The 24,744-nt window shown below is 51.5% G+C and overlaps 2 protein-coding genes across 3 annotated transcripts; one reads left to right on the top strand and one right to left on the bottom strand.

The window, feature by feature from the left end:
* Window positions 1-120: 120 nt before the first annotated feature.
* CD37 (CD37 molecule) lies at window positions 121-5,267 on the bottom strand (the record flags this gene model as incomplete). 2 transcript variants are annotated; one of them, XM_080909218.1, is made up of 9 exons in its annotated part: window positions 121-368; window positions 1,055-1,138; window positions 1,711-1,965; window positions 2,356-2,460; window positions 3,202-3,276; window positions 3,358-3,482; window positions 4,739-4,811; window positions 4,900-4,974; window positions 5,205-5,267. In XM_080909218.1, 9 exons carry the CDS (start codon window positions 5,265-5,267, stop codon window positions 291-293), a joined length of 933 nt encoding a protein of 310 aa, XP_080765344.1. In that variant the 3' UTR covers window positions 121-290. The 2 variants fall into 2 exon arrangements, with proteins under 2 accessions (XP_080765344.1, XP_080765345.1); XM_080909219.1 differs by lacking the exon at window positions 5,205-5,267 and having other exon boundaries at window positions 4,900-5,016.
* A 6,299-nt stretch (window positions 5,268-11,566) lies between these two features.
* SLC6A16 (solute carrier family 6 member 16) lies at window positions 11,567-23,202 on the top strand (the record flags this gene model as incomplete). The annotated part of the gene is made up of 11 exons (XM_080909267.1): window positions 11,567-11,960; window positions 12,345-12,502; window positions 12,660-12,786; window positions 12,941-13,116; window positions 13,252-13,365; window positions 13,497-13,738; window positions 19,030-19,213; window positions 19,463-19,664; window positions 19,790-19,949; window positions 22,562-22,724; window positions 22,978-23,202. 11 exons carry the CDS (start codon window positions 11,567-11,569, stop codon window positions 23,200-23,202), a joined length of 2,145 nt encoding a protein of 714 aa, XP_080765393.1.
* Between the last annotated feature and the right edge of the window lie 1,542 nt (window positions 23,203-24,744).

Below are 24,744 nucleotides of genomic sequence, written 5' to 3'. Positions count from 1 at the left end.
ATGGTTTATGTTTGAAGGAGGGAGAATAAAGCTATTTTTACCAAAAAAAAAAAACGAAGGGGATTTATTTGAGGTGTCATGTGGGAGGTGGCAGACAGATGGTGTGGGGAGGAGGGAGCAGGGAGGGGAAGGAAGTGGGGCCTGTGGGGGAAGTGAAGGCTGGTAGGGCAGGCATCTGGGTCCCCAAGGAATGAGGCCTCAGGCACAGGGCTCCAAGCCTGTGACCAACCAGGAAGGAAGCAGTTCCTGACTGCATGGAGGTGCGTAGGTGCCGACTGGTGGGTTGGGGCCTAGTGGTACCGAGCCACCCGGTCATAGATGTAATCCAGATTTCTACACAGGAATATGGAGAGCGTCATGAAGCCGAGCTGGGAAAAAAGGATATGGTTCAGGGTTGGAGAAGGGGTAGTACTGGGGGGGGGGGGCAAAGAATAGGCTTGCAGAAGAGCCGGGAATGACTGGCAGTGTTGACAGCAGAAAGCTCAGGAGCAGTCTGCAAAAGAAAGCTCAAGGCAAGCCTAAGGTCCTTTATTCTGGAGGCTCAGCAGCCTCTATATGTGCCTCGACATCCTCAGCACCCGTACTCTCGGTCTCAGGTAGCTCATCCTCTGTATCCCACAAGGGCCAAGGTCCCAGCGTCATAGGTAGTTTGCTTTGTGGAGCCTTGTCCCCCCATGTGGGGCAGGCATCCGCCATGCCCCAGTTGCCCCACGGGATGCTGCTACGTCCGCTGCAGCTGCTTAGCCCGCGCCTGCTGCTGCCGTCAGCGCTCAGCGCTGGCGTAAGGTTCGAACTGTCGGCGCGGGCTGTCGGCAGCGGCAGCGCGGGCTGTCGGCTGAGAGCTCGGCGTCGTAGCTGCAGACACAGCGCCATCCCGCTCACCTGCGGGAGAGGGGAGGAGGCAGCACCGCGCGCACAGCCAATCAGAGCTTTACAGAAGCCAGGCCTCCGCCCCATCCCACGCTATTGCAGTGATTACAACGCCTCCGCTAAGTGGGCGCGTTTCCTTGGCAATGGGAAACATCTACAATGGACGGGGACAGGGCCAAGTCACCTCAAGAAGACCGACTCCCAGACAGATTCCCACTATGGAGATGATATTGTTGTGCAGCCACTTCCGGAGGCTCTGTGCGCAGCCCTGGGGATGCAGAAGACGTGGAAAGGCGGCGTTGCTTCTGGAACTCATCCTCAAGCCAAAGGGCCCCTCGGATCCCTTCTTAGGTACCCAATGCCTAGATAACAATCCACGTCTCATCCAAGCTTTGCCCTAGGCCAGCGTTCCAGGCTCCGCCCTATTCAGACCACGCCCCTCGCCCTCAGAGGACTCCGCCCCTTTCGTAACTATAGCCCTGGCCAGCTCAAGTTCTGAGGGCACACTCTGCCCCTGAGTACGTCACGCCTACTTATGAGGGACTGCCCTTTAGGTCTCGGTCTTTTCTCCTGGCATCACCCTCCCAAGACCTGCCTCCTGACGCCACGCCACGCGTAGACCTGAACCACATCAGAGGTCCCCTGAACCCTCCTGAAGCCTGTGTGGGCCACACATCTCCGGGGATCCCGCCCCTTTTTTCTACCCTTGGTCTGACTTCCTGAGGCCACGCCTCTGAGTATAGGCGCACCCTCCAAACCCCGCCTACTCTTTTAGGATCCGGATGCTTAAAAGTCCCTCCCACCCGACGGTCCAGAGCTACCCGCTACTGCTAGTCCCACCTCACGGTATATATTGGCCTTTGCAGGGAGTGTACACTTGTCAGTGGTCTGTATCAGCTTCGGCCGGGGCCCCAGCCGGCTTAGCTGGGAGTAAAAGATCTTGTCATAGCTGGCAGAGTCATTGGTCGCCCTGGAGTCGTTGGTCGCCGTGGAGTTGTAGCAGGAGCAGGGTACGAGGGGCTCCTTAGACTTGTTCCCGTTCAGCATCTGGGCCTCGTTCCAGTCCCGCGGAGAATGCCAGCCGCAGCAGCGCAGCTGATGGGGAGGGGGACAGAGTCAGGGACCCGTTTCCACGGGTGTAGGTGTGCAGGGCAGGGATGAGGGGTGTGTAAGTGGCACTGGTTGGAGCTATGGTGGGGCTGGGGGACTAGAGGCGCGAGTCCCTAACATAGAAATTTGGGGACTGGGGTGAAGCAACCAACCCCAGGGTCTAGGATCTGGGGACATCGTTACATGAGGGCAGAAATGCTGCCATTTGGGGGGTGCTCAGGCAGTTTGGCAGGCGCGAGGGAAGAGGGATTAGTTGACCTGCAGCCCACAGGCAGGCAGAACCTCTTTTAAAAGCCCAAGGCAAAGATGTTAGAGCCCGAAGCCTAAGGAGTAGTAACAGAGGAGTTTTGAGACTGGGGATGTGAGCTCACACACCTGAAACTGTGCATAATCCCAGCTCTCTTCAGCTGTGGTGTCATCCGGATTCATGTGGTAGCTCTGGATGGTCCTCAACACCAACTCCTGCACCCTTCGCTCCAGCTGAGAGGGTGTAATGAGGCTGGGCCCAGTCACCCTGTCTGCCCCAACCACCTCCCACGGTGTTCACCCCAGGAGCATAACTTTGCCATTCTTAGGTTTCTTGCTGAATGCTTGGCAGTGATTCACTTCCTCAGAATCTCAGAAGTGTTTCTAAGGGCCCTTAGGTCCCCATTGCATCTTCTTTTTTAAATCGTTATTTACACATACATTTAAGATGACGTTCCTGTAGCTTACATTGGTCTGGCACTCCTGATCTTCCGCCTCTATCTTGAACGCTGGGATCACAAGTACCAAGTGTTGGGGGCTCGAACCCGCAAACACTCAGCCAGCTGAATAAATGCTTCCAAGCAGAAGTCAGTTTGAGTCTGCCTCTGCCCTCCCTCTCTCTCCAGTGTCTCTCTGTAACCTCAGCTGTCCTGGAATTTATTCTTAAGCTGGCCTCACAAAGATCTGCCTGCCTCTTCAGGGCACTGGAATGAAGGGGGTGTGCCATCACACATGACCCCTTCTTTTTAAATAAGATGTGGACTCCTTGGTCTCTTATGCTAATGAGATTCTCCACCTCAGTCTGTGAGTATAAAGCAAGCAATGCCAGCTTTCTCTTTCAGTCTCATGTCTCTGTGCCTCTGTGCGCTCTTCTGAGGCCCAGCTTCCTGGCTGACAGCAGTGCCTACCTGCCTTTCTCTCTCTGCCCCAGACCCTCCACCTCCAAGCCTGGGGTAATAATGTTAGGGAACTCACCCGGCCCCGCTGAGTGGAAATGAGAATCCCCAAGGTAATCTGTGTGGCGAACAGGAGCAACAGCATCCCAAAATACTGAGGAAAAGGTGGAGAGGGAGCTCAGCCTCTCGGGCCTTCCAGGGGCTGGCCCGAAACGGGGTTGGGAATGACACTCACCAGGCCCAGAAGACAACGCAGCTCCTTTAGAGCCCCCACACAGCCCAGGAGAGCCAGGGTCATGGTGAGAACACCAGAGACAGCCAGGACCTTGGACCAGGTCTGCAGTGGCACGAAGGACAAGCCTGAGGTAGTGAAAGTCAGTGAGGATGGGCTGGGAAACAGCAGCTCCACTCGGCCACCCAAGTAGGGCCCTGTCTCTTGGATCCATGTGTCTCTTATTCTGAATCTGTCTGGGTGGGCCACTGTTTCTGCTCCACACTGAGTTGTTCTTTTTCCCTCTGAGATTCTCCTCCTTCCTTCCCTTCTTTCTTTCCTTCCTTACTCTCTTTCTCTCTCCTTTTTTTCTCTTCCTTATTTCCTTTCTTTCTTTCTCTTTTCTTTCTTTCTTTCTTTCTTAATTTCTTTCTTTCTTTCTCTGAGAGATGGTTTCTCTGTGTAACAACAGCCTTGGCCTTCCTGGAACTCTTTGTAACAAAGTCCAGGCTGGCTTCCAACTCCCAGAGATCTGCCCGTCTCTGCCTCCCAAGTGTTGGAACTAAAGGTGTATGCCACCATGCCCATTTCTTAAACCTTTTGAGGACAAGGAAGTAAAAGATCAATCTCTTGGACTTTTCATTTTTTTCCTGAGATGGAGTCTCAGGTAACTCAGGCTGGCCTTGGACTCTTTGTAGCCAGGGCTGACCTGGAACTTCAGCTCTTCCCACCTCCACCTCCCCTGTGCTAGCATGACAAGTATGAGCCACCACACATGCCCTAGAATTGTTTGGAGGTTTGCAGAACACTGTTCAACTCAGTGGTGGATGTGGTCAGCCTGAGTTGCTATGGTTTTGATGCTCCCGCCTTAAGTGGTTTCCTTGTTATTATTACTCTATTTCTGCTCTTCTCCTTCCTGGCTGTAGGACACCCATCGAGAGACTTCCCTTCTCTGAACCTCAACAAGGGAGAGTCTCGAAGCCCCAGTCAAAAATGAGACACAGGAAGTATTTGAGAAATATCATCATTTCTGTTATTACTGTTTGTAACCACGACCTCATTTTGCTGTGGTTGTTTTGGAGGCAGGACCTCATTATCCAGCCTGGGCTCCAACCCACAGTTTAGGATGGCCTTGAACGCCTGACCTCCCACCTCCTGAGTTTTGGGATGATAGGTGGGCACCACTACATCTGGTTTACATTTTCTATTTGCCAGCGAAGACACAGGGTACTAGAAGCCCAGTGGCAGTGGCTGGTGGAGTGCCAGAGCTAGAGCCCAACCTGGCAAGAAGGTAACTTTTGAGAGCCTCCTTGGTGCAAGGGAGACACCGGGAGATGTCTTGGGGGGTGTTCTGGGTCTAAGTCCAGCCCAGCAAGACCCTCCCTTACTGCCCAGCCCCCCTCACCCACAAAGGACACGAAGCTGGTCTTGTCAATGAGGATCCAGGTGCCAAAGCAGAAAATCAGGCCTCCTAGTACCTAGGGGAAGAGAAGAGAATGAAGCCAGGGCAGATCCAAGGCCACTTTGGCCCTGGGGCCCCGGCTGGGTAGCCATGAGTAAACTCACAAAGAAGAAGAGGTTGAAAACGAAGAGGAAGTACTTGATGAGACTGAGGCAACTCTCTTGGGCGGACATCTTCGCCTGGATGGGGAGCGACCCACGCGAGGAACCCAGACAGAAGAGGTGGTGGGCACAGGGGGAAGAGAAAATGGGCAGAGAAAGACTGGAGACTGAGAGGCGTGTAGGAAGAGGGCCCAGAAAGAGGAAGTTCCGGCTGGGGGTGGAGCTCCACCCAGCCCTGTTCATTTAGTGACTGTCAGCAGGGGCCCTCCCTATCTTTTTCATGGGTCCCACAGGGTGCACAGCAGTACCTGAGGGTCCTTGGAATGTGTGGGTACCAGGGACACAATGGGGGGTTCCTCGCAGGTGGCCATGGCTCAGGCGGAGCGCACAGGGGCTCCTGATGGACTTTCGCTCACTTGGGTCCTGGGACCTTAAGGCTCTCTCTGCAGAGGCCAACCTCACAGACACTCTGACCTCACTGACTACTGGCTCCGCCCCCTGCATCCTGTGGTCCTCTGCTTAGCACCCTTGAGCCAGTGTGCTCTGTCTCTCTTTCTCTGGGTCTCTCTCTCTCTCCCCTCCCACGTCTCCTAAACCAGGTGCTCCAGTGTGTTTGGGGGCCAGGGTCGGACCCCTGGGGAAGTGAAAGTGCTACAGAGGAGGTGTGACAGTCCCAGGGGTGAGGAGGGCAGCTAGGCAGTGCCTGAACATCCGGTGGAGGAAGTGAACCTCAGATGGCACTTCCTGCCTCGGGAGAAACCTGAGGGGAGGAGGCCTCAGAAGAGCCAGGCATTGGTAGTGGGGGTCATTTGAGTACACTTAACATCTCCAAAGTTTTCTATGATGTGCCCAGAAGTTCCTGACACTTGTCAAGTCCCCAGTTCCTCCTAGATTTCTAGTGTTGCAGGATGTTCCCTACCTACCCAAAGCCTGGCTGTCTGAGTTAGCAGCTGCCTTCTGAGACATGTCTCATCTATTTTCTTTCTGTATGTGTGTGTAGATGTATGTGTTCATGTGTGTGTGGGTGCCTTTGGAGACCAGAGGACAACGTCAGAAGCTGTACACTTAAAAAAATGTTAATGACGCGCGTGCATGTGTGTGTGTGAGTGTGTGAGTGTGTGCCACATTGTGCTTATAGAGGACAGAAGATAACTTTCTTTGTCACAGGTCGTGCACCAAGGTAGGTTTAGCCATCCCCAGTAAGCCAAGTAAAAAACCAAAATAATAGAGGAAAACAAATTAAACAAAAACAAAAGATTTACTCAATGTGGTCACATTGGGAAGGGGACAAAGTGATCCGGTGATCCTCTCCAATCCTTCGTTGGGATCCCGCGGTGAGACTGAGGAGTAATGGAGGGTAATGTCATGTCTGTCTATGTGCTTCACGATGTGGTCCTACCCACCGCTGACCCACCACCGTCTGGGCTTCAGTCTCAACAGGTAAGATGGTTAACGACCTCTTAGAACACTGTGAAATCGCATTCCGGGAAGATGTTACTCCTTGGTTGGCATCTTTTCTTTTTCCCAGCATGAGATTCCTAGGGTGAAATTCCCCTTTCTTTGGGGTTCGTTGTTCCAATAATCTGACAGATAGGTTGAGACACTTATCTTCCCTTCCTCCTTGTGGGATCTGGGATGGAACGCCATTTGGTGGCATGTCTGGGCGCCTGTCTCAAATGCCCGTTTTCAATTCTTATCGGCTGTCTTAAAATCCCTACCTGGCCTTTGTGGGGTGCGTGTTTATTTTGCTTCTGAAAGGGGAAGGACGGGGCTTCGGATCAATGGTATGAAATCCACACGGAATAAATGCGAAGAACAAGCCTTTCCACCATTTCTACCGGTGGCATTAAGAAAGCACATGAGTCACACTGGGTATTAGGCTCCACACAGCGGCAAAGGGACTGCTGCGCACGCGCAATCAGAAGCTGCGAGCATGCGTGCGCGTGGGAAGCGCCACTGAGACGCGAGCCATGGCGCACAGGCTCCGAGAAAGGCCGCGTGGGCCCACGACGTGGGAACTGCCTTCGAGGAGGCCGGAGGGCCTGGGGAGGTTGCTAGGCTTCCAAACCGAGGCCTCCAGGACCTTTTCACCCCAACAGCCGCTGGGTAGCTTAGCAAGGGTCTCGAGGCCCAGGCGGTAAGGCCATTATGCAGCCCCAGGCTCTCCACGGGACGCAAGCAGGGAGGGGGGATGTCACGAGGTCAGGGGTCACCGTGCTCCCCGGAAAACTGCCTCCTCGCCCCTCTGCTGCGCCTGCCTGAGGCAAGGCCTGAGAGTCAACCTCCCATAGCCCTTGAGGGCTGCTCTTTGGGGGTCAGGTGGCGGGAATTTCCAGCCCGGTAGGGACAGCCATTTCCTGTTTGGAGGAGTCAGGACACCAGCTTCCTCTCTTTTCTGAGGCCATAGTTCCAGGGAAGGAGGTCAAGTGAGTGGAGGGGACATTTCTGAGGAGGGTCCTAGGGACCCGTGACAGTCACAGGTCCAGTCCTTCGACGACAGGAGGTCGGAGGGTTCAGGAGTGGCCAGCCAGAGCTCAGCCCTGGAGCTGGGGCAGCTCAGTAGGGGAGCACTTGCCCAGCAGGGGCAAGGCCCAGGTCCAAGTACTGAACAGAGAAATGAGTAAACAAAACGAGGAATCAAATCCTGTGCTCAGTTCTGCCACTGAAAGTTCTGGGTGACCACATTTCCCAGAAAAAAAAAAACAAAAACAAAAAAAAAAAACGTCTTTTCAGTTCTGCTTGGTGTTCTTGAAAGGCAAATCGATCTCCTTTTCACACGACCTGCCTGTTGCTAAATTGTTACTATTTTCTGATAAACTACAGAGTCAGGGACAACACTCAACTGTGAAATTTGAGTTTTGGCCTTTTGTGTTTGGAGATGTATGTCATTTTTGCTATGGGCAAAATATCTAGTTGTAGTGAGATTTTGCGTGCCATGGGCAAACCTCTACTTTCTCAACATGCCTAACTTTTAAAAGTTATTGCGTATATCGTGTGCCTATGGGTCTGTGGCACATGTGCTCTGACACCTGTGGGGGTCAGAAGACAACTTGTGGGACTTAGTTCTCTCTCTTCTTCGTGTAGATTACAAGGATTAAACTTAAATCATCAGGGTTGGCATCAGGTGCATTTACCCACTGAGCCATCGTGTTGGCCTTAACTTGATAAGCTTTTGAGACAAGGTCTCAATAGCCCGGGCTGGCCTAGAGCCTGTTGTGTGGTCAGGGATAACAAAGGACTTTATTCAAGCCCTCTCATCTCTACTTCCCTAGTACTGCAGTTTCTGGCATAGGCCCCATACCTCCTCTAATGCAATATGGAAATGGGACCTAGGGCCCTGTGCATGCAGGGGCAGCACTCTAGTTAAGAGCACTGGCTGCTCTTCCAGAGGTCCTGAGTTCAATTCCCAGCAACCACATGGTGTCTCACAACCATCTGTAATGGGATCTGATGTCCTCTCAGCGCTTGGGAAGCAGAGGCAGGGGGATCTCCAAGTTTGAGGCCAGCCTAGTCGGCAGAGTGATATATCCTACAGAGGGCTCTGACGAATAAACAGTGTCTTGAAAAACAAGATCTGACATAATTTCACACTTAGAGTTGTAATTTGGGTATATAGTACTTCCTTCTTTTCTTGCCTTCTTTACCGTAACATTTAATATACATATACATATATGCACATATCTATCCCTGACAGGCCACAGCAAAATATGGAGGCCAGGGGACGATTCACAGGAGTCAGCTCTCTCCTTCCACTGTAGGACTGGTACCTTTGCCTACAGAGTCAGCCCATCAGCCCAGCTTTGTCATTTGCAACAGTTGTCACTTGTATAAACCAGTTGTCTTCCTCATGACTGCATCAGGCTGTTCATCTCTGGTGTGACGGTCTTTGTATGTCAGAAGAGCACAGCGTCACCGGATGCCTCCTATACCAGAGCTCAGTGTTCTAGCCTGAGGGTTAACTCGTGGTCTTACTGTCTAGCTTCTCTCTTTATAAAACTTTTGGCCACCTTGTCTTAGCAACTGTATGTTTCGGTGAATATTCAATATGATTCTGTTATTAAGATTAAATAAGAGAACGGCCCAGCAGTCGGAGCTGAACAGACTTTGTCACATGACTCGCAAGCCGCCCTCTCCTCTCAGTTCCCTTCCCCAGCCATTCACTCCACCTCCCCCGACGCCCCAGCGTGTTGTTTTTTCACTTTCCCTTGGCGTGTTGTTGCCAAGCCTTGCAAACACACATCCCAACTCTGTGTCGGGTTTTGTGCGTCCCGCTGCTACACCCTCTTTGAACTCAAGTCGCCACATCAAAGAACACACCAAAATACTCTTATCCGATTGGTATGATATAATTTGCCCACCTAGATAAGTCAAATGATCCTGTACCATTCCATCCCTTATAAAACATCCGTAACAACCTTATCCGTCTAGAGATGCGCCAAGAGAAGCATCCACATCTGCTTCCATGTTGCCTCCTCTTAAATCTCCAGCTTCTCCTCTTTTCCCTTTCCTTGACTTTTCCCCACCACCCTTCCTTCTCATCCAGTGATAGGCTCGACCGGCTATGTTGTAAAACGACACCATCCTACAACTGTAGATGATTTTATGTGTGTATGTGTATATCTGTGTGAGCGAGTGTGTGTAGGGCGCGAATGCGTGTGTGTGGGGGCCGGTGGATCGCCTCCTAAGTGCTTCCTCAGTCTTCCACCTGCCTCATGAGACAGGGTTTCCATTGGCATAGAGCTGGCCAGTTAGGTGGGGCTAGCTTCTGTCTCCCTCTTCCCAGTGCTGGGATTACATGCGTGCCACCATGGGCAGCCTTCACGTGCATCTGGGATTGGACTCACATCCTGGGCTTGTGCAGCAAATCCATCTCGGTAACTCCTGATGAGTCTGTTTTCTCCCCTCTTCATCTCTTTCACAGACCTTTCTTTTTTTTTCTTTTCAGTACACTCCTTGCCCTCTGTCCTGAGGAACATTTGAAGAGCCAACAAAGGTCAAAGTGTCAGGACCACAGCGGGCAATGCCAAAAGTGACCCCAGACATGAGGTGCTGGACCATCCTCCGGCTGGGAGGTTGTGGGGAGGGAGGAATCCAGAGGCTGCGAAGAAGAGCAAAATGGGCAGGTGGAGAGGGGTGAGGCCGCTGCTGTGTGAGACAGGAGCAAGTCCTGCTCCTCTGAGACCTTTCCCAGCTGACATGGAATGTTGACAGATGGAAGGTTTGTGAGGTAAAGCAGGGTTTCTAAGCCTTTCTCTGAGTGGCAGAAGCAGGAGCCTGCACTGCACAGTAAGTCCCTTCTCAAACAGCAAGCAAAAGCCAGCTGCCGAAGGAGCCAGACTGATACTGATATCCCCCCCCCTCTCCCTTCCTCCTTCCCTCCCTCCTCTCTCACAAACACACAAATACACACACACAAATACTCATACACTCCTATCTCTCCCTCCCTCCCTCTCTCTCACACACACTCCTCTCTCTCCCTCTCCTTCCCCCCCACATACTCACACAAATACACACAAACTCACCTCTCTCTCTCTTTCTCTCTCTCTTTCTCTTTCTTTCTCTCTCTCGCTCTCTCTTTCTCACACACACAAATACACACACAGACTCACAGCACATTCCTCTCTCCTCTCTCTCCTTGCCCTTCTTCCCCCCCCTGCTCCTTATCCTGCTTCTCTCTGTATCCCCAACTTGTGGCAATCCTCCTGCCTTAGCAATTTGACAACTGAGATTGGTAGTGGAAGCCTGTGAGCTCTGGAGGGCATCTATCTCTGTTTCCGTAAATTTCTAGTGTGGTTGCCACTTCCCTGCCTGTGAACTTTAGCTACCCAGACCTGTGTCCCCTGTGCTAAAACATCCTGAAGAAGTAAAAACGACGGGCTGGAGAGATGGCTCAGCGACTAAGAGCGCCAATTGTGCTTCCAGAGGTCCTGAGTTCAATTCCCAGCAACCACATGGTGGCTCACAACCATCTGTAATGGTGTAATGGGATCTGATGCCCTCTTCTGGTTTGTCTGAAGACAGCTTACAGCTACAGTGTACTCATATATAAAATAAATAATTAATTTAAAAAAAAGAAGTAAAAACATCATGTAAGAAACGTGTGGGTGGTACGGGTTCCCTGTGTGTCTTTGAGTGTGGTAGATGAGTATGATGCATGTGTGCATGTGTGATGCATGTATATGTGTGGGTGTGCTGAGTCATTCACGTGTATGGTGTATGTAGGTGCAGTGTGTGTATGATGTTTGTCAGTATGGTATGGGTGTGGTATGTGGTACATGTGTGTATGTGTTCGAATGCATTTGTGGTGCATGTGAAGGTTATGATGCATGTCATGCCTGGGTCATGCATGTGTGTGATGTGTGTGTGAGAGATACATGTGCATGTGTGTGTGGTACACATCTTTATATGGTATGCATGGTGCATACATGTGTGGTATCAGTATGGTGCTTACATACATGGTACATATGTAACGTATGTAGAAATGCTAGTCTCCTTTAAGATAGCCTGAATCCTTAAGTTAGCCTGAGAATAGTTTTCTTGTTAGATTTCACCTAAAATCTGTGACATTGATTTAAGGTCCAGTAAGGAAGAAGAAGCTGCATCTTCCAAATCGAGAGCTCCTCCAACAGATGTGCCTCAAGAATCTTCCTTGGCAAAGATTTCAGAGTCCATGGACACAACAAAGCTTTCTGAGCCTTACTCAAACCTCCTGGGATGGGAAGAGGGGACCATATTGACCTCATCCGCGTCAGCCTGGATTGTACAGGCCCAGGTTTCAGAGTCCCGGGTGGCAAAGGCTCAGGCCTGGGAGACCCTTGCTTTGGAGGCTCAGGGAAGAGTTGCCTTACAGTCAAAGTCCAGTGTCACAGATTTCTCACTAAGGACATCCCTGAAACAGAAGTCCTCAATGGAGATGAAGAGGAGGAATAAGAAAAACAGTAAAGCCTTCCCTCCCCGGCTACTCTATTCCAGCAAGACGGAGTACATCCTGACCCTCATGGGCTACTTGGTGATGCCATCTGGACTCTTGCGCTTTGTCTCATACTGGGTTCATAAAGGAAGCTGTAAGTCTGGGCACTAGGACACGTGGACCTATAAGGGACAGCAGGAGTGAGCTGGTCCTGCCTTCTAATGCTGATGTCTGAGATGCTAGAGCAGGGTAGAGACCAGGCGTCTAAGTACCCAGGGCCAGGAGGAGTGGAGGAGCGGGCTTTTGAGCATAACCGGGTGGGTTGGCCAGGCAGGATGTTGGTGGGAAAGGAGGATGAGCAGGCATCTGAGGCTCTTAGAAGTAAGGAGGTTGGCCAGTGATGGATGTGGGGCAGTCAAGCCTCAAGCTTGTGGCCTGAGGGAAGTTGCTGTTGGTGAGCAGTCTTCCTAGGTGCAATAAAGAAGTGCCGGCATACTGAGCCTGAGGCTCTCGGAACCCTTTGGCCTTCCCTCCACAGGCAGCTTCTTTATAGCGTACATCTTGATGCTGTTTGGCATTGGGATTCCTATCCTCTTCCTGGAGATGGCAATTGGTCAGAGGGCACAGAATGGCAGCGTGGACCTGTGGAGGAACCTGAGCCCCTGGTTTGGTGGAGTAGGTTACAGCATGGTTATGGTGAGGACCCCAGGCTTCACAGGCCGGCCCCACGGCTGCTCCCCCGCCCTCTGTCCTGCTGTGGACCGTACTCCTTCAGCCCTCCATCCTTTGTCAATCCCTTCTCTCTCCCTGTCCCTGGTCTTCCTCCCCAGACACCTCCCCCCCTGGTCTGCAGGTATGTTTCATCAGCAACACCTACCTGAACGTGTTCAACTCCTGGATCCTCTTCTACATGAGCCACATATTCTACTTCGTTGACCCATGGTACAAGTGTCCCTTACAAAAGAATTCCAGTGACTTTGGTGAGGAAGGAGAAGTGGATAAATGAAGGGACTTGGGAAGAGGGGGAAAGAGCAAGGAGGGGCATGAAGAGAAAGACAGGAAGACAGCAGAGGGAGGCAGGGAAATGGGGGGTTACTGCATCTAGCAGGCCTGTCCAAAGCCATGTCCCCCCAGATCCTGAATGTAAAAAGGCAACATCCTACACGTACTTTTGGTACCGGCAGACCTTGAAAGCCTCAGACAGGATTGAGGATGGAGGGCATCCGTCCTTCAGCCTGGGCATGTTCCTCTTTCTGGCCTGGTGTTTCGTTTGTGTTTTCATGGTCAGTGGGATCAAGTCCATTGGGAAGGTGAGCGGCGCCGGGCCCCTGGTATTCTCCCTCCTGCCCAGTGGTCCCAACAGGCATCTGGCCTGGCTGATAACCTTCTGAGCTCTGCAAAGCTGGGTGATTGACAAGCCGTTGTTGGCTGCGCTCTCTGCACAGGTCCTGTGTGTCTTGCTGCTAGTTTCCTACTTCTTCATATTCTGCTTCCTCATCCGGACTCTGTCAATGGGCGGTGGCACAGAATACGGACTGAAACACCTGCTGGTCCTCAAGGTGAAGCTCTCCCTCTGTTCTCTGAGTGCCTGACCAGCGCAGCTTCCGGCTGTGGTCTCCTGTACCTTCTCTCAAGAGCTGTTCTTTCCCAATTCTTGACGTCCCTGTCGTACCTGTCTTCTCCTTTTCAGGTGGCGAGCATCTCCGACTTAACTATGTGGTGCCAAACAGGGATCCAGGTCTTATTTGATATGGGTCTGGGCTTTGGTCCCATTGTCTCTTTTTCCTCGCACATGCCTGCCTTCAACAACTGTCTGGCCGATGCCTTCTCTATGGCTCTGTTCAAGATACTCACCTTGTTGTTCACCACGCCCTTCCTCCTCTCCATCCTGGGCTTCTGGGCCACTATTACCACACACCGCTGCTGTAAGAAGTAAGGCCAGTCCCTGGCGGGTCCAGCCCGGGCAGCTTCACTACCCGTTCACACACCTTACCCTCAGGGAGGCTACAGGCTCGGTTTCCTCTTAGCTGAGAACAGGGCTCCGTTCTAACATTAGAAAGCTCCAGAGGTTGTCAGCCTGCACCTCTGACGTGCTATAAGATGCTACAAGTGGCAGGCAGGTAAAGGTCACCCCAACACAGAGAACAGCATCTGAGGCCACACCACACAGAGCCAGCATGGAGGTCCGTTTCCTGCAGTCCCTTAGCTGTGAATTCCTAAACACAGCAGACTCTGCCCCTCTGGGAAACCTAAACTCTAAAAGGCTAGAGACCTGATGAGCCTCTCTCCCGGCTGGACCGTCCATCAGCTCTGCATCTTGTCTTGGCCTTCCTGACACCGTCTCATCCCAAGTGTTTATGTGCTCTGTAGTGACACGTGTGCATTTGCATGTTGGTAAAATCATTGTCACACTTTCACCTCAGACATTATTACTTCTCTGTGGTGAAATCAAAGTTCCCTCAAGTTGTTTTGCTTTTGAGACAGGGTCTTACTATGTAGGCCCGCAACGCCCTATGTAGCCCAGGCTGGACCTTGACGGATGATCCTCCTCCCTCTGACTCCTCAAAGCTTGGTTTATAGCTGTGTGCCATCATTCCCAGCTCTCATAGGTACTTCTGCTTTTTAAAGATTTGTTTATTTATATGCTTCTGAGTGCTTTTCTTGCACAGATGTGTGTACACCATGTGCTTGCAGAGGTCAAGAGAGGGTGTCAGAGTCACCAGTGGTTTGACACTACTATCTCTGTGCTGGGAGCAAAATCTGGGTCCTCTAGAACAGCAACTGCTCTTAATGCTGATTCATGTCTCTGGCCTCCTTGTTATTTTTAAATATGCACTACCGTAGGATTAGCTATAAATACCCTACTGTGTGAGAGAGCTTCAGAGTCTGTTTGTGCTCCTCTGTGGTCATGGCAGCTTGTAGCTGTTTGTAAAGTGCCCACAGTCCACCACAGAGGCTTGGGCTGGGTCCCCAGTGTGTGTCTCGATTTCACCGCTTTTTTCAGTCTCAGAGGGGGAAGGAATGAAGAACTGCGTCCTAGATCAGCCCCTCACAAGCTTCTGGTAACTGACAGTGTGAACGAGAGAGTCAGAGAGGCAAGCCTGAGCCAGATTTCTCCATAGTGATCACAGTCTTCCACAAATGACTGCCACTTTCTCCTAGAAGCTGGTGTTGTGTGACTCTTCCTGGGTGACAGGAAAGGGACAACAGGCCAAAGAAGGTGTCACTTCAGGTCAGTTGGTGAGCCAGTGACTTACCGGGGTTATTCACAGGAGGCAGAGCAAGAGATCACCTCAGGAAATGGCTGACTTGAAGGCAGCTCTGTGACCGTGTGTCCACCCTCCACGGGTGACATGTTAGGGAAGTTGCCTTCCGGAGCTCTCTGAACCACTTGCTGGCAGTTGTAGGAGGTCTCCTCTCCCCCAGCACGTGTCACTGTATAACCTCGGGAAGGGACCTCATGTGTCTTGTAACTTTATGAGCTTCCGTTGCCTCCTGAGTTTGGTTAGGTCCCTGATTCCTATGATTCTCCCTGTGTTCAGGGATAATTTCAGTCCAGTCTTACAGGAATTAGCCGCATGATCACCGGAGCACATATATGCACCCAGTTCCGCATGGTAGATGCTGTCGCACCTCACAAAGCAGAGACTGCCTCCAAATCCCTGTCAGATACTGCGGTCTGCCTCCGCCCCTCTCTCTGTATGATGTACCATTGCACTTGGGTGTTCCTGCCACGTCTTCCTGTAGACTGAAACCACCTAGGACAGTACCTGAACGGTGTCCCCGCTGTGACTAAACTTAACTTTGAGCTGTTCAGGGACTAGAAGTTTTGATTTGCCTTGGGGCACTCTTGTCTTTGTAGCCCCAGCTGGCTTGGCTCATGTCTGTCTTCCTGTCTAAGCCTGGCATCCGATAGATGTGCAGATGTCACACCCGGCTCAGTCAGGTCAGGATGGTCTCTACTTGTTTCTTGCAAGCAGTCGCTAGGGATCTGCATGTGCGCGAGGGAGCACACACACACAGACACACACACACACACACACACACACACACACACCAGCAGTAGCATAGGGTTTGGAGTCCAAACATTCAGAGCCTCCGTGTTGTTGGGCAAGGCCTGCTTAGTGTTTGATTGCTCTAGTTTAATTTAATCAGAATTACCCCTCCCAGAAGGGAAGTGTAAGGCTTCCATCTCTTTGATTTGCATAGTGGCTGGACCTCTTAATTTTGCAAGTCTGAGATGCATATAATAAAATATCTGTGTCGTTGGTTTAGCTGTTTGATTATCATAAGTTGGTGTGGGGGCGGGATGTCATGGCTGAGGAAGACTTTCTGGTGTCAGTTTCCCCTTCAGGGTGCCAGGGAATGTTGGAAGGCTTGTGTGGCAAGTCCTTCACTTACTGAGCCACCTAGTAATGCAGACAGGGTCTCTACATAGTCTTGGATGTCCTGGAACTTGTTTTGTAGATCAGGCTGGCCTTGAACTCAGAGAGATCTGCTAGTCTCTGCCTCCTGGGTGCTGGGATCAAAGGTGTGTGCCTTTGTGCACACACTGCAGGTCCTTGTGTGTGTATTTTAAAGGCCTTGTATTATGAGATATTATGTACATATAAAAAGACACATTAAAACCAAATGTTCAGAGTAAGAACTGTCTGCTCAGAAAATGTCCGGTATAGTTTGTTGGCTTCTTTCTTCCTGCAAATGTGCATGCCAGTGGAGACCAGAGGAGGATGCCGGCTAGCTCCCTGTCACTCCACCTTATTCCTTGAGACAAGACTTTATCCCTGAACTAGAAGCTCTCCATGTTGGCTAGACTGGCTGTCCATCTAGGGATCTAGCTGTCTTCCTCCCGTGCTGGGATTACAGGCATGTGTGGCTGAGCAGTGTTCCTTGGTGCTGGGGGTTGGGACTCAAGGTCCCCCTGCTTGCAGACAGGTGCTCCTACCCATAGACCATCTCTCCAGCCACTCCCTGCATTTGCTCATTGTAACGTATGCACTGGGCTTTCTGCCCTCTTTACTGGTCTACTTTAGCCAGTTTGTGGCTGTCCTGGAATTTATTTTTAATTATTTATTTTATGTGTATAAATACATTGTAACTGTCTTCAGACACACCAGAAGAGGGCATCAGATCCCACTACAGATGGTTGTGAGACACTGTGTGGTTGCTGGGAATTGAACTCAGGGCCTCTGGAAGAGCAGCCAGTGCTTTTAACCGCTGAGCCATCTCTTCAGCTCTGTCCTGGAATTTCTATGTAGGCCAGAAACTCACTGTGGAGACCAGAGTGGGCTCAAACTCAAGATCCACCTGCCTCTGCCCACTAAGTGCAGGGATTAAAGGAGCGTACCACCACCACCCAGCTCCCTCTCCCTCCCCTCCCCCCTCTGTGTGTGTCACTGAAAACAGTAAACACTGGTTCTACAGACATTGGCTACCTGTAGCTCTTCATCTAGGAGTGTGCCTTGTGAATCTTCCTTCATTCATGTTGACATATCTCCTGGTGCAGTCTTTGCTAGTCTTGTGCAGACAGCTATGTTGTGAGAGTTCATGGTAGCAGCATCCCTATTCTGTCAGGAGACCCCGTCACACAGAAGTCATCCTTGTCTGCTAGGCTCTCAAAACCTTTCCACCCTCCTCTGTCTTTCGCGTTAAGGATAGGTGTGTCTCACTCAGAGTCCCTGGCCTTGAAGTGGTGACCTTCTTCAGACTCTTCGAGATCTGAGGCGATAGGCACTTGATAGTAGACTTGCCTTAGTTACGGAGATCTTTAACAGCCTGGGACTGAGGCAAGATCCTGTGGGCAGAGCTTTGGAAAGAGACTTGGAACTAAAGTTTTGGTCTTGGGAAGAATAAGAGTCAAAACTTGGGCTTCGAGTTATAGCGGAGGCTTCCTGGTGGACACAGTCCACTGGACACTTCAATTTCCTCTTGGTTTGTTCACTTGTTAAACACCCTCATGCTTGTTCCGGCTGCTCAGCAGGACTGGCAGCTGCTTCCTCACCGAGCTCCTGAAGGAGTGGTCTTCTCACTTCTGGTGCTGACTTGAAGATAGGATTTCTGCTGGGCAGGGCAACACCATTTTGATCCCAGCAGGGGCAGGGGCAGAGGCAAGCTTCTGAGTTTGAGGACAGTCGGGTCTACATAGTGAGCTCTAGGACAGCCGGGAAGACACACCCTATCTTAAAAAAACAAAGCAAAACAAACCAAACAACCAAACAAAAACCCAAACCAAAAAAAAGGGGGGGGGGTGATTTTGGCTTCTACACCACCAGTTATTTATATATTTTGTTTAATTAACTAATGTCTTCACATTGATTTATTCAGTGCGTAAGTAGATGGGAAGAGCTAGAGGATGGCTTCTGATGTCCAGGAGCTGAAACCACAGGCAGCCGTGAGCCTCCAAACCTGTGTCTTCTGGAAGAGTAGCCACATGTTCATGTTAGCTGCTGAACAATTTCTCCAGCCCCTTGTTAACAGTTTTATTCTTTTTTAAACAATTTTTAAAAGACTTATTTATTTTATGTATGTGACACTGTCACTGTCCTCAGACACACCAGAAGAGGGCATCAGATCCCATTACAGATGGTTGTGAGCCACCATGTGGTTGCTGGGAATTGAACTCAGGACCTCTGGATGAGCAGTCAGTGCTCTTAACTGCTGAACCATCTCTCCAGCCCCAACAGTTTTATTTTTATAAGAAGATTAAAAATATCTTCCAGTTAAACTTATTTACAATGAGAATATTAGTCCGACTGTGTACCTGGCTTGTCACCAGAACCACCCTGTTTGACCTTGTAGGATACAGTCAACCTGTGCTTGCATTCACAGCTTGCCAAGGTCTCAGCAAGGGCTCCGGTCAGGATCAAGGTAACAGTTCTTTCACAGAGCACAACTTGGGAGTGTCGCACACTTCAGAGCTCAGGGAAGTTGTTCCAGCTCTCTGCAGCGTGGAGCTTAGAAGACTGACTTTCCCCTACCAGTCTCAGAAATGTTCCTGAAGACCAAGACCACAGAGTCTCCAGGAAGCCCATAGAGAATCCCTACCCTAGGTTTCCCAGGGGCAGACATTCTTGATGGCCCTGAGAGTGGGCACATTTGAGGTTCCACTGCAGGTTTTCCTTTGCCAGGTCAGTAATGCTAGGCTAGTGGTGGATGTCATGGATAAGATGAAGAAGGGACGGCCAGGGCCAAAGCCTGACCATTCTGACTTGCCTCATCCTCAGGAACGCAGATAAACTTGTAGCGCTGATAGCTCAGGGGATCCTGCCTCCTGAGGTGCAGCCCCCTGTCCTGAAGGGCAACCCGACCTCCATCTATAATGCCTGGCTCGACAGCCTCCCCCAACCCTTGAGGAGCGCTGTTCTCAGCATGGTGCCCGAGTGCAACATCCAGAAGCAGTTTCAGAAGGTCAGTGGAGAGGGCCCAGGGCACAGGAGAGGCTGGCAAGTGTCAGCACCACAGGGAGTTCAGCTTTTATAAATTCCAGGAAAAAAAAAAAAAAGATGGCATAGCTTTACTAATTCTGGAAATGTCACTCACAGAACACCTCTGTGGACTGCAGGGGTGGGTCCTGCTGGGTCTGCTCTCCTCCTGGACTTGGGCTTCAGGGAGTTTCTAGAAAAGCAGAGAGAGCGCTTTACTCTTCTGTGTCTGCAGATTGAGGATAGCCCTCGCTTCCTGTTCCTGGTCTTCACCGAGGTCATCTCAATATTACCCGCGTCTTCCTTCTGGACTGTCCTCTTCTTCCTGTTGCTGCTGGGTCTGGGGCTGTGTACCAGTCTCATGTTCATGCTAGGCAACATTTTGACACTCCAGGACACCTTCCCTTTCTGCAGGAGACAGCCGAGGTTGCTCACAGGTATTTCCACCTATGGTCGGGGCTCCCAGACAGCATTATCACCAGCCCTGACCTGTGATCTCCCCTGAGCCCCTTCATCTGCCAAGACCTCTAGGATCCTGACACAAACCTAATGCTTCCTCCAGTGTGTGTTTCCATGGCGATGTTCCTGTGCGGCCTCATCTTCATCCAACCATCAGGCATCTACTACTTTAACCTGCTGAGTGAATACTGGGTGGCGGTGCCCATTGTCAGCATCATCCTGTGTGAAACCCTCGCTGTAGCCTGGGCCTACGGGGACAAGAGGTGAAGGGCCCTAGAGCATGGATCTTTGGGCAGGGTTGGTGGTTTTCCTGTTGTTTGTAACCTCGAACTAGAGCGACATGAGGACCCTCGACTACTAGGGCTCTGAGAAGGGGCTGCTTACTGTACTTCGGTGTTTCATGCTTATCTGTGTGGGCATTCATGCTTCTGTGCACACCAGAGGAGACGGGAGGTGCGAACAAGAGGATCCCAGGGCCCTGATAGCCAGGGAGTACAGCTTCGAGTTCAGTGAGAGACCTCGTCTCGGAAAAGTAAGGGAAGCCACATGGCATCGGCTCTAGCGTCCACATTGAGCAAAAGACACGAGGGAATCAAGGGCTCTGTTAGGTCAGGGTAGGTGTGTGTGGTTCAGACATAGTAGCAAGGAACTCCTTAAGGACTCCTTAAGGGAGAGCCACGCTCTGTGTGTCAGTGTTGTGCAAGTACGTATGTGAGCATCTGAGGGCCCCAGAGGAGAAACCTGGCTGGAAGCTGTTAAGGAACAAGGTATCTCGGGAAGCTGGAGTACGCTTAGGAGATTTGAGGGCAGAAGATGGGGCCTTTGTAAACCATGACATGACCTAGCTTTGTGTGCAGCAGATACCGAAAAGCACTGGGTGGTTTGAAGTAAGGAATACCATTGTCAGATCTAATTCTTTCCCCCCGAGACAGGGCTGTTCTAGAACTTGCTGTGTAGACCAGGCTGGCCTCACATAGAAATCAGCCTGCCTCTGCCTCACAAGTGCTAGGATTAAAGGCGTGTTCCACCAATTTTTTTTTTTTTTTTTTAAAGAAGGCATCTCTGGTGGCTTTGTGGAGGAAAAACAAGCAGACCCAAGACAGAGACTTGGGGGGCTGAACGAGATCTCAGACAAGATCTGGAAGTGTCCTTGGCATGTGACAAAGACATGGCAGGAGAAGGCCCTGACCCAGGAACTGGGGTGGGACTGAACGGCTCAGCATCCAGCTGGAGGCTCTTCTCCTGTGGCTCAGACCTGAACTATCAGGCTGTGTCCCGATTGTGGAGCTATTCCGAAGGCTTTGCGGCATGGCTGGAGGGAGTGATACCCAACCCTGACGCTAGCAGGCTTTCTCTGCTTCCTAGTCCACTCCATGTTCTACCAGACATGGGTGGAGTCATCTCTGCAGCCATTTCTTCTCCATCATTATGACCAAATTCCCCTTGAAATCAAGAGCCCACGTAAACCATGCCTCTCTCTTTTTTAAAAAAGAATTATTTATTTATTTTATGTATGTGAGTACACTGCAGTTGTCTTCGGACTCCCCAGAAGAGGGCATCAGACCCCACTGCAGATGGTTGTGAGCCACCGTGTGGTTGCTGGGAATTGAACTCAGGACCTCTGGAAGAGCAGTCAGTGCTCTAACCGCTGAGCCATCTCCCCAGCCCCTCATCTAACATTTTAAAAGTTACTATTTTATGTGTATGAATGCTTTGCCTGCCTGTATGGCTGTGCACCACATGTGTGCCTTGTGCTCATGGAGGCCTAAAGAGGGCATCGGATTCCTTAGAACTGGAGTTCCAGATAGTTGTGGGCTGCCGTGAGGGTGCGGGAATCAAACCTGGATCCTCAGCGAGAGCAGCAAGTGCTCTTAATGGAGTCTTAATGGAGCCATCTCTCCCGTCCTGTATTTTCTTACTTTTACTTTGTGTGGCTGAGTGTCCATGTACGGGCATGTGTGTGGCACAGCACGTGTGGAGGTCTGAGGACAGCTTGTGGGAGTTTGTTCTCTTCTCCTACCATGTTGGTCCCAGAGAGTGAACTCAGGTTATCAGGCTTGGCAGCAAATGCCTTTCCCTGCTGAGCCTTCTCCATGGTTACCAGCAAACACCTGAGACTCAAGTGTGGCTGTGTAAGCATTTGTGTGCTGTGAGTTCGGGGTCTTGTGTCTCCACCTCCCCAGAGCTGGGCATACAGGAGCACACCACTGTGCCTGGCTTTTCTGTGTATATTGAAGCCATCTCCCCAGTGCTGGGAAACCCTTTGGTTCTGGGATGAATCCATCACATGTTGAGCTACTCTCAAAGCACAGGGTCTATAGGAGAAGAGCATGTGCAGACAGCCCAGTGGATGGCCCAAGTCCACAGTGGAGGTAAGAGGAAACCCTGAGGGTGAGGATGGAAATGTCAGACAAACAGGAGTATCGAGGATGGAAATCTGAACCGAAGTCTGGACAGACGTAAACAGACGGAGAAAAGAGGACCTAGGAACCTGGCATCCTCCCTCAAAGGGCCTTGGTGTGTGTGTGTGTGTGTGTGTGTGTGTGTGTCTGTGTCTGTGTGTGAGCGTATGTATAAAAATTAGACCACATGGCTGAAAGAATCCAAGATGGCGTTCCTGAGGACCAAGTGCCATCTGGGTTCTGTTTGCTTGGCTTATGTGGCTCACTGTTGGGTACCTAGCACCCAGACGGGTGTCATCACGTCACGGGTGTCATCCCAGGATGGTTGAGGGGTGTGGGATCCATGGGAGGTGTTGGTTAGCAGGGGACTGGAATGGAGGGCTCACATAAAGCAGGCTTGAGCTGCCATTACGTAACCACCCCTCGGAGGTGAAGAGGCTGGACTGGCTGCCATATTTTGTGTCCCTCAACAGGTTCCTTGAAGACATGATGGCTCTGCTGAGCCACCCCATTTTCCCTGGCTGTGGCTGGCTGTGGCACTACGTGTCTCCAGTGATACTGCTAGGCCTGTTAATATCCGTCTGCGTGCAGCTTGTCACAGAACCCCTTGTCTACATGGCCTGGGACTCGAGCACTGTGAGTGCCCCTTCTTGGATCCTGGGGCTTCTTCCAGTCCCCCCATGAGCTGAGGACCTGATCACAGAAAACTTACCTTCCCCACAAGCTCCTCCCGCTTCCCCACCGACTCCTCCCCCTTCCCCACAAGCTCCTCCCGCTTCCCCACCGACTCCTCCCCCTTCCCCACAAGCTCCTCCGCCTTCCCACCACACCTCTTCCTCCTTTTCTAGGAACCTTGCTGTGTTAATCTGTGTTTCCCTGTCTCTCATAGTCAAAAGAGGTGGTTCGTCGTTTCCCAACGTGGTCCTCGCTCCTGATTGCTGGGCTGTCTTTCTTCGTCCTCGTGCCCATCCCTGCATACTTGGCATACTGCCTCGCCCTGGGGATTCCCTTCAGGTCCTCGCGGGACCATAAGCTACCACTCGAAAGTGGCCAGCTACCAACTACAAAAGAGGCCTCAAAGGATACAGTCCAAGGCTACAAAACGGAGTCCTAATGAGCCTGTCGGCAGAGCCCCCAACCTCCCTTATCAGACCAGGCATTTCGCATCTCTCACAGACCCAAGAGGCAGCTCCGAAGAGCAGCTTAGAGCCAGCAGCAGCCTGGGTGCCCAGCGCAGAGGAGCAGCGGGGCCTGCTGGCTTTGCAGCACATGCCTGGCCGGGCTCTTCCATACAATGCTTCCCCAGACCCTTGCTCGGTGCGTGTGAGTGTTCAGTGCAGCCAGGCTTGGGCTGCCCGCCAATAAATCAGTCACTGCAGCTCCAGACTCTGCACTTGAGGCTTTCTTCCGTAGATGTCTCAAGCACTCAGCCTTCACAGTGCTGCCATTTGTTTTTTTAGAGCCACGTATCTAGCCCCGTGTTCCCACAGCCCCCAATTCAGATGCTCCATCAGCTTCCTAGCCTTGTCCAGACCATGCTCCTCAGCCAAGAGGACCTGAAAATGGCCTCTGCAAAACAGGAAAGGTTGTATCGTGTTTGCTGCTAACAATAGTAATCCCATCATCAGCCACAGAGCTTAACACTTCCCCGGTGTTTGTGTAGTGGAATGAGTGTGTGTGCGCACACTCGCACACACACCACAGCATGCATGTGGAGGTCAGAGGACAACTCTCCTAATATGTGAACCCCATTAATAAAACCCAGGTCATCGGGTACAGGCCAAGTCAGTGTACCACCCTCTAAAACCCACTTTTGAAGTTTGCTTTCCAACACTATGGACTGTGAGTGTGTCTGCATAGAACCAGGTTGAGGTCCAACAGACTTGTGTGCCTGGAGTCCACCAAGGGTGCCCTGATGCTTGAAAAGAGACATCGCTGGTTTTTATGGTGGGGTTGACTGGATGAGCCTGCCCAGCTAAGTCAGGCCAGGGGCTTCCAGAGCCGAGCTAACATACTTTCCAGAGAGAGTCTGGGCAGCAATGGCTGCAGTCTCAGAGAGCCAGAGAGTAGATGTTCTCCAGATGTGCCAGGGTTGGGGGACTTGGGGTTCCCAGCTCCCACTTGGACCTCAGAAGGCAGAGAGATGCGGAGGGTCTCTGCAGAGAGCTCAAGTGACCAAGTCGCTCATCTCTGATGGATCCAAATGAAGGCAGAGTATCTTCCTTCACCCCAGCTCCAGCTTTGGGGTCCCAACCGTGGGAGTAGGGATTACGAGGCAAAGCTTAAGGCTCTGGAGAAGCTAATGGAGAGCAGCAGGCCTCACCCAGTCCCCTCACACGCAAGTGTTCTCCCCGGAAGCTCTTACTCATGGTCCGTGGGCACCCAGCTGCAAGACTGCCTAAAAACGGTCCAGGCTGCTGGAGTGGGTGTGGCTGAGCCTCCTGGATAACTCCGATCGCTCTCATCCAGACTCGGTTCCCCATCCCTCGTGTGTGTGTGTGTGTGTGTGTGTGTGTGTGTGTGTGTGACCGAGCCCTCCCTCTGCCTTCCCCTCACAGTGGTGGGATAGTGGTCATCACAGAGAGCTCTGGGTTGGTTCAGTGAGCTGGCTAGAACCTGGCAGGGCCCGATGGCCTCTGGTGTCGCTCACCATCAT

Source organism: Micromys minutus (assembly GCF_963924665.1).
Source record: "Micromys minutus genome assembly, chromosome: 32".
Taxonomy (NCBI): domain Eukaryota; kingdom Metazoa; phylum Chordata; class Mammalia; order Rodentia; family Muridae; genus Micromys; species Micromys minutus.
This window is presented reverse-complemented; position numbering and strand designations above follow the sequence as displayed.